Below are 9,506 nucleotides of genomic sequence, written 5' to 3'. Positions count from 1 at the left end.
TGTGAGATCTGTTGGTTTTATGCTGTGTATCAAGTACAAAAAATACATGATACATGAAACTGTCACTCTCTTTTTGGTGTTGTTGAATCTAATCCATTTGTTTTTCTCTTCAGTACATCTTGTCTGGATCAGATGACTTCAACCTCTACATGTGGAAAATCCCAAATGACCCAGAAGCAGGTGAGTTACTGAATCTGTCTGCCCTGCTGGCCTTTTATTTTACTGCATGCTGTTGATATGAAGCATGGTTTAAAATTAAAAATAGATTATATTGCCAGAATGTCACTGTGTTCAGAGTTTACAGATTCAAACTTTATTATCTCCGCTTCAAAGTTGCCAATTTACAGTTTGAATTTTGAGCACTACGTAAGGTTGTTTTGTTTTTTTAAAATAAGAGTGTAGCAATAGATACTGTTTCTCTCAGCATTTAGCTGCAGGGGCTTCAGCCTTCATCAGGAGCAAGAAAAGCTCCCGATGAAGGTGCTTTTCCTGCTCCTATGATTGTGCTGGTCCTAGTGCCTGACAAGTTTGTTTAAACTGCTGCCACACAACCGATTTAAAGTCGTGGGGACATCTTCAGTAATGATTTCAACAAACAAAGTCACGAGACAAAGTTTTTTAGTTTTCAACCCAACAAGAAATCTTGTGCTATTTGCACTTGTAGTGATCTTGTAACATCACGAGAGCAGATACATGAAATAATAAGTAAAACACTTTTTTAAATTCATACAGGCTCTAATATTTTTTTTAGTATTTGTCTAAAAATCAGTAGCTTCATGTAAAACAGGGCAACTCCCAATAATGGAAACAAAACTAGGATAAGACAAGATGCTGCGCCCTTTGAACTGTTGGCATTTTGAAAATTATTTTACAGTTCTTTTAAATTCTTTTGCCTTTTTTTTKAGTAAAAGTCGGATTCATTAAAGCAATTAAGTTTTTTTTAATGTGAATATTTTCAAAGAGAAAAAAGGAACGAATTTATCCAAATTTCAGTTCGACACACAGCCTGTGGATACAATTCATATTGGGAAAAGAAAAATATTACTTTTTTTATCATGCATTTATCCATCCATCATCTTCCGCTTATCCAGGGTTGGGTCACGGGGCCAGCGGCCTAAGCAGAGAGACACAGATTTTCCTTTCTCCAGCCACTTGGGCCAGCTCGTCTGGTGGAATCCCAAGGTGTTCCCAGGCCAGCCGAGAAACATAGTCCCTCCAGCGTGTCCTGGGTCTTCCTCTGGTTCTCCTCCTGGTGGGACGTGCCCGGAACACCTCACTAGAGAGGCATCCAGGAGGCATCTTAACCAGATGTCCGAGYCACCTCAACTGGCTCCTCTCGACGTGGAGGAGCAGCGGCTCTAATCTGAGTCCCTCCCGGATGACTGAGCTTCTCACCCTATCTCTAAGGGAGAGCCCATTTCGCCCGCTTGTATCTGCGATCTCGTTCTTTCGTTCGCTACCCGAAGCTTGTGACCATAGATGAGGGTAGGAATGTAGATTGACCAGTAAAATCCCTCATTTGTGAACAAGAACCCGAGATACTTAAACGCCTCCACTTGGGGCAGGACTCGGAGATCACAATCTGTTGAAGCCAGTAGGACCACATCATCTTCAAAAAAGCAAAGAGGTGATCCTAAGGCCACCAAACKGGTCCCCTCAACAGCTTGGCTGTGCCTAGAGAATCTGTCCATAAAGGTTATGAACAGAATCGTGACAAAGGGCAACCTTGGTGACAGTCTAAGAATAAAATAGTGGGTATACAATTATAAAAGTTACGTATTATAAGGAGAAGTAAGTAAGTAAAATGTTATTTATAAAGCACTTTTCTTAGAAATGACTTCACAAAGTGCTGTACAATACAAAAAATACAAAAACAACAATGCAACAAACATCATGGAGCCGTCAAATATTTTTGTCTCAAAAGGTGTATCAGCAGCAACATTGAGCCTAATGAAAAATAAAGAAATAAGAGACAACAGTAAAAATAAAAATAAAATACCAGCCCATTTACATATACATTTACAGAGAAATGCAAATAGTAATTGAAGAAGGCAAAGGAAATCCAGCTACCAAACAGGGACTGGGTTCAACAGCTTTTAAAAACATCTAGAAATCCTGACGTCTACTTTTCAGCAATTGAAATATCCAAATTTGTTTGGTTTGAGTCATATTCTGTCTCCTCTGCTATCATCACATTAACAAAGCTTTTCTCTATTAGGAGGACCTGGACGTGTGGTAAATGGAGCTTTCATGGTCCTGAAGGGTCATCGCTCCATTGTGAACCAGGTTCGCTTTAATCCCCACAACTACATGATCTGTTCCTCGGGTGTGGAGAAAGTTATCAAGGTCAGTAAACAAGCATCACAGCTGTCATTTATAGATGGAAGKTTAATCAGTCTACTTCCAATGCATTGATTTAAGGTTATACTACTTACCATACTAGTTATTCTCCTACTCAACTGTGTCTCTGCATTCTCACTTGTTTGCACACAGCACTATTTTTAAAGGGCCAATATTATGTGTTTCTCAGGCATACATTTAAATACTATAAATACTACACCATAATAAAGTATCTGTCACCTTTAGCTGTTATTAAAATGCTGTTTTTATGTTTAAATAGAAAATAAACTTTTCTCATCACTTCTCTTCTAAACGCCTTGAAATTGGCCTCTGTCTGTTTAAGAACCTCCTTCGCCTCTGTCTGACCCATTTCAGTGCGGGGGTATTTTGAATCTGAAAAGAGCTTCACTGAGTGAGAACTAATGTTGAGAGCTCAGCAGACAGTTAGGTTTCACTTTCACTTTCACCCGAGAGCCTGCAGGAGTCATGTGTGGGGAGGGGGTGTTCTCTGCCATGTGGAAGTTCGGCTTAAAGACACGTCCCAGGGGTGTTTCTGGTCCCCACCTGTCGTTTTGCTCCTCAGCATGGCTTCCTAAAAACACTGCAGGATTTCTCAAACATGCATGAATGAGTCAAAGCAAGGCTTTGGGCATGTTTTTATGAGAGTATAACATTATAACATGATATAAAACTCAAAAAAGTTGATTTTACATGATATTGCCGCTTTCAGTAAGAATAAGCCTCTGAGACGAAGTTAAACTTTCTAGAAAAGCATTCAAATTTGTCTTTATTGCAAAAACCTTTATTTCAGCCCAGGCATTAACATTAAGGTAGATGGTGGCCATTTCTCAATACCAAGTACAAGTACAGCTGAGAAGTAAGATTGTGCGATATGGCAAAAAAATTCATATCACAATATACATTATGATGGGTGGCGGTAACGATATATATCACGATATAAAACTTATAATAAACAATAAATAAATCACACATTAATTGGGTGGAATAAATATGTATAGGTAAAAAATATAGACCTTAAAAATCTCCTTTTTCAAGGGACACTTTAAAGTCTCCCATAAAACTCTAAAATTTAAGGGAGACCTACCTGGTTAAATCAGAGATTATATATATGATTATATATATAACACACACACACAATAACTTTAATGTAATAGATATCTGCATCCATTGGATGTTGTGTTTGGAATCACCTGCTTCGTTTTAAGGTGGTAAAACAAATTGCTTGTATTTATTTATTACTTTTTCTGCACTCCACATGTTTTAATCTGTGCGCGCACTGGCGGGGTGACAATCATCCTGTTTATGGTTTTTTTTGGGGGGGGACAATCTGACAAYAAGCCTTTCCCACAGCGCTTCCCCGCTGTACAAGGAGACAGTATTACACTATGACCGCAGGAGAAACGAGGTCCAGACTCAACAAGCTTTTGTGCGTCCTCACCTGCACTGACAGTCGCCTCGCTGCGTTCACCATGTGCCACGGCGTGCGCTCCTCCCGCTGCAGCGGACAGGACGCGCCGTCACATCAACATGTAAACAGTTCGGCGTTCATTTTCGCACACCCTTACCAGGTCCGGATAAGTTATGTTTTTTCCCCATCTTCATTTGCGCTCTCAGCCACGCTGCTTCCCGCTTCCTCTGTTTTGACTCCAGCTGGTTAAGTCATCAAAAAGAATTGCGCGGTTGGCCGGTAGACTACAGATCTCTATCATAGGACAAATTTATATAGTTTTTACCGTATATCGTTTATATCGCACATTCCTACTGAGAAGTACAGTATATACTTGTCAGGTACACAATACAGCTAGAGCAGCAGCTCTAGAGTAGGTTTGACAATTGGATGAATTACTGGAGACCATCAGGTATTCTATTTTTAGGTACAATATTTTTGTTCAATTTTAGCTAGTTTAACCTTCTTGCTCAAGAATATTGATGTCTGGATCAGTGTTTATCAAAATGGGGCAGCTAGAGGGCACTGGGGAGGCCTCAGAAAGCTGGAGGGAAGATCTAATAAATGTTTTAAATCACTTTCATTAAATCAAATCTTTGTTTTAATCATTATTTTAAAATATAATTTATAATACCTTGAAAGGTTATTTTAGAGAGGTTTGATTTCTTTTGTTCTGTTCTTATCATCAACCATCGGTTGAAAAGGTTTTTTTTTTCAATTCTATTTATTATTATAGCGCCAAGTCACAACATACGTTGTCTCAGAGCACTGTACATGAAAGAGCATATGAGGGAATATAATGCAGTGTTTAAAATATGTTGGGTAATAAAATTCTTAGACTAAACAAATGTAATAATTATTGAATAGTCAACAAAAGTGAGAAAAAACATAAAGGTTTATGGCTTTTTTTTACGTATTTTGTAGCATTGTTTGTGGGTTTACAATGTGAGTCTCTGGCCAGAAGCTAATGCTGTTTGGGGGGCCATGGCATGGAAAAGTTTGGAAACCCCTGCTCTAGATGACAACAAGTTTACAGGTTTTCAGATTTCAAGTACAGTTGAAATCTAAATACAATTACACTAATATAACTAAAATAATCTTTACTAGGCCAAATATGTTATTTAGATAGCAAAAATAACAGTATTATTGAATGGAGTAAAAGCTGGAAAGGATAAGATTCCTTCAGAGAAATTAAAATTCCAGCATGTCCTGATGCATCTCAGTAATTCAGGTAAAAAATCAAAAAGAAAAAAATTGTATAGGTCCTCTGGACGGGTTCTTCTCTAATGAAACGTTTCGTCTCTCCTCCAAGASACTTCTTCAGTCTGAGAGTTTCAGGCAAAATTCAGGCTTTTAAGCCCTGCCTCCATGTGACTGATACTCACATCACATGGCTATCGTTGACACCTAATTAACACTACGTCTAATGGCCAGAACTCTGCAGTTTTCACTCATTTACAGGCCAGCGGTCACTCTTTCAGAGATGAGGATGTTCTCATTCTTGATAGAGAGGAACGTTGGTTTGAGAGAGGAGTAAAAGAAGCCATTTTTGTGAAGAAAGACCGTCCATCATTAAACAGAGGTGGAGGCCTCCGTTTTCAGTTGTCCCCCTCCTACAGCACTGCCATTGCCAGTATCACTCACCCCCTGTTAACAATAAGTGTTAATTAGGTGTCAACGATAGCCATGTGATGTGAGTATCAGTCACCTGGAGGCTGGGCTTAAAAGCCTGAATTTTGCCTGAAACTCTCAGACTGAAGAAGTCTCTTGGAGGAGAGACGAAACGTTTCATTAGAGAAGAACCCGTCCAGAAGACCTATATATACACACTTGTACAAATTTAACAGTAAATTAGGGCTGCAACAATGAATTGATAAAATCGATAAAAATCGATTATTAGAAGCGTTGGCAATGAATTTCATTATCAATTCGTTGTGTCACGGGATTTATGCGTCCCTCGCCGTGTCGTGGAGCCGATTACGTCACCCGCAGAGCGTTGTCAATGCTGGCTGAGCTAAATAAAGTTTAGGAAGAAAGAAAAAACTCTACCTGTAAAGAGCCGCCCTCTCTGACTCTTGAGTGAAAAGCAGAGATGAACTTTAAACCAGTTTTTAAATCGTGTTGTTAGGCCAAGTAGATCCAAAGATATGATAAAAAGTATATTCTTTATTCTTTTTAAAAGACGTCTGATGATGAGGAGGAAATGCATGCGGGGGAGGAGGGAAACCTTAAATCCACCATTTCGTCCTCTGGGGCCAAAAGTATAAACTCTCCAGTTTTTTCTGACTGAGGCCCAAATTTATTTGTTGAGCAGCAAAACGGTTCAAGACGAAGGAAAAAAAAGGGGACGTGATCGAGCTGCAGGTCTGCAGGGAGATGGGGGTGGGTGGGGGGCTGCTTCAGAACCATTTTTATTGGGTCAAACAATGTTTTAGTCAAACAGAACCAACAAGATTGAAACAAAAAGTAAAGAATTAGAGAAAAAARTAAATGTTAAATGTAAATAAATTCTAATTATAATAAATTAATAATAGTTTTACATCTAAAAATATTTTATTTTAATCTATTTTCCTCATTCAGCAACCTATTAAATTTCTGTTATGTTTCATGTAGGAGAAATACACTTTTATTTTCAGTCAGTATTTAATACAGCTGGCAAAATAAATTGTTAAAATATGTATTATGTGCTTCTGTTTTTTAATCCAGGAGATTATAAAAAAATCCTTCAGTTTATGGGAAGACCCTCTTGATTCAAGAGAAAACTCCAGTTTTTTAAAATAATGGCTGCTTATTGTTAGTCAATCTATAAGATGAATCAACTTCAGATTAATTCCTTATCAATAACTTGCATCCTTAAGGAGTTAACTTAATTTATATCTACTCATATTCATGTAATTAAGCGTTTTAATGATTTGGCCGATTAATCGATTAATCGAAAAAAATAATCAACCGATTAATCCATTATTAAAATAATCGTTAGTTGCAGCCCTACAGTAAATAATACTATATAACTAGTTACTGGGTATTTTAAGGTGGTGGAGGTTACTACTCTAAAGACAATCTTAGGAGATATTTCTGCGTGTGTTGTGTGGAGTGATCTAGTCGGCTCAGAAGTATGTTGGGACCACTCTGATCTCAAATCTGCAACATTTAACATGTTGGATTGTGTGTGTGGTGTTCCCCCAGGACAAATGAGCTGCAGCCTGTTGAATCTGACATGTAGCCAATCAGAAAGCTGTTAAAAATTTAGTCCACAGACTATCAGCATTGCTTCCTCCTTGTCGGCCATGTTTATTTACTCTGAACTGTCTGATCTTGAGAGGTCTTGTGAGATTTCCCATCTGCCATCTGAAYGTTGGTGAGTGAAATCTGTTCATGTGTGGTGTGGTGTCTTTGCCWYRWGGCAAAGACACCACACCACACATGAACAAACACTACACACAAGTACAACAAACACTGCAGGACCAAACCTGTCACATGTATGATTTTATATCATGTGTGGAGCCTCTCAGGTTTTGAAAATCAGCCGACATTTCTACAACCTTGATGTGTGAACCAGGCATTAGRGGAACATTTTTCAGGCTCTTCAGATCTCTGCACTGTAGACTATTACTCCTCACTTTTTATCTGTAATTTTATCTGTAATTTCTTTTCTGTCAAACTGCCATCTGTCCAAACTTTAATGTGTCTCTTTTTTCTTTCATGTCCATCTCAGTTGTGGAGTCCCTACCAGCAGCCTGGTAGCGAAGGGGATCTGGAGGGCYGTGTGGAGGATAAGTCCCGCAGCCTTTACTCCCACGAGGAGTACATAAGCCTGGTGCTCAACAGCGGCAGCGGTCTGTCCCATGACTATGTCAGCCAATCTATTGAGGAGGATCCCCGCATGATGGCTTTCTTTGACTCCCTGGTGCGTCGGGAGATTGAAGGTTGGAGCTCAGACTCTGACAGCGATCTGAGCGAGGAGGCCATCATGCAGCTCCATGCACGTGGGCGTCGCTCCACGCGGATCACGTCGGCAGCTCCTGCTGCCGCCTCAGCTGCTGATCACCACAGCGACTCTGAGAACTCCTCCTCTTCCTCTCTGGCTGCACCCGATGGGTCAGGAGGAGATGAGCAGACCGGAGAGGATGGGGAGGAGTGCCCCGGGAGAAGAATAAGATCACGTAATCAGTCCGGCTTCCTGGTGAATGAAGATTCAGACTCGAGTGAATTTTGGCTCGACCCAATGCCCCGCCCTCGATCCCCAAGTCCCAGGGAGAACTCCACAATCTCCAGCCCTACCTCCTCTCCTTCCCTTCCTGCAGAGGCGTCAAGCTCCTCCACATCCTCTTCCAGCTCCAGCAGTGATGATGAGGAGCGACGCAGCAACGTGAGGCGCCAAAATGTCACGAGGCGACGACGTATGCATGTGGTCTCTAGAGCTGGGAACTCGCCTCGCTCCAACCAGGCTCTGTTCTCAGCCATCGACTCTTGCAGCTACCCATCTATCTCTGTCGACTTGTCTTCCTCCTCATCAGGTGAAGAACCAAACTCCCTTCAAATCAAACCCCATGCTGTGAGTGCCACAGAGGATGACAAGTGTCTGAGTCCATCTGACTTTGTGTGTTCAAGTCCAGTAATGTCTCCTGGGAGTCAAGAGAATGAGGACGGGGACAGGACTCAGCAGGACAGACCAACTGCATCCCCTCAGTTAGTGGGTGCACACAGGACTGAGAGGCCAAACCTGTCTTCAGACAGCCCTGATAGCAGAGAAGCTAACAGTAGCTCCGTAGCTGCAGACTTCCAGAGCCGACATAGCCCCGGAGTAAACGGGCAGCACCGACCCAGGACACCAGCTAACCCACATGTGTCCTCAGAGTCAGAGGAAGAAAGCCAACTTCCATCTGAGCGCACAAGGTCACAGAGAGAGACCAGCTTGGCACATAGTACTCTGAAACGGACTCACATGGATTCTGAGGAGGGAGAGTCGGGGTCCTCACCCTCAGAAAAAAGGTTAAAGATCGAAAAACCTCTTTCACATCATGGAAAGAAATAATTGAACCGACTTCATTAAAGAAGTGGAGTTTCTATGGGTTTTTACAACTCAGCTCTTTTATTTTTGACATGAACTCTTACAGCTTCTGAACACAAGATGCTCAGAAGCTGTAAGGAAAAGTCTTTGGTTTGAACAAATAGTTTGGACAGTGCTGAGGTTATTTTTTTTTAGGTCTAACCTCAGATTACATTAAAATGTACATAAGCTAACTAATAATAAATGAGAGGCATTTATTTTTATGTTAAATCAATGTTTTATTTGTTTGTTTGGTTCTTCTGTTCTGCTTCTTGCAGAAAAACCCACCTGGATCTAAAGTTTACCCGTGAGTAACAGACAGCAGGTCTTGTATGGAACAAGTTTGATTCTGTCTTCGTGTTCTGGTGTAACTGATTGGGTTTTTCTTTTATGTTTTAACAGTTTTGTTAGCAGACACTACAGTAGAGTGTCTGAAGAGTTGACTGCCTCTACAGATAATAAAGATCRATTTGGTTAAACTGCCACTTGGTGGGGATGATTTTTTAACTATTTTCCAGTAGGGCTGTGTATTGGCAAGAATTTGGCGATATGATACATATCATAACAGAGGGATCACAATACGATACAGTGGGGAAAATAAGTATTTAGTCAGTCACCAATTGTGCAAGTTCTCCCACTTAAAAAGAT

General features: G+C 40.5%; 1 protein-coding gene across 1 annotated transcript in view; it reads left to right on the top strand.

Annotated features, from left to right (window-relative positions):
* dcaf5 (ddb1 and cul4 associated factor 5) overlaps positions 1–9,343 on the top strand; it is a gene marked incomplete at its 5' end in the record, with an annotated part of 23,333 nt that extends 13,990 nt beyond the window's left edge. The window contains 3 exon segments of the mRNA XM_014025717.1: positions 114–180; positions 2,219–2,346; positions 7,524–9,343. Coding sequence (XP_013881171.1) covers positions 114–180; positions 2,219–2,346; positions 7,524–8,843 — 1,515 coding nt within the window.
* Between the last annotated feature and the right edge of the window lie 163 nt (positions 9,344–9,506).

Source organism: Austrofundulus limnaeus, unplaced genomic scaffold (genome assembly GCF_001266775.1).
Source record: "Austrofundulus limnaeus strain Quisiro unplaced genomic scaffold, Austrofundulus_limnaeus-1.0 Scaffold493, whole genome shotgun sequence".
NCBI lineage: Eukaryota > Metazoa > Chordata > Actinopteri > Cyprinodontiformes > Rivulidae > Austrofundulus > Austrofundulus limnaeus.
Note: the sequence above shows the minus strand (reverse complement) of the source record. Positions and strands in the feature narration are given on the sequence as shown.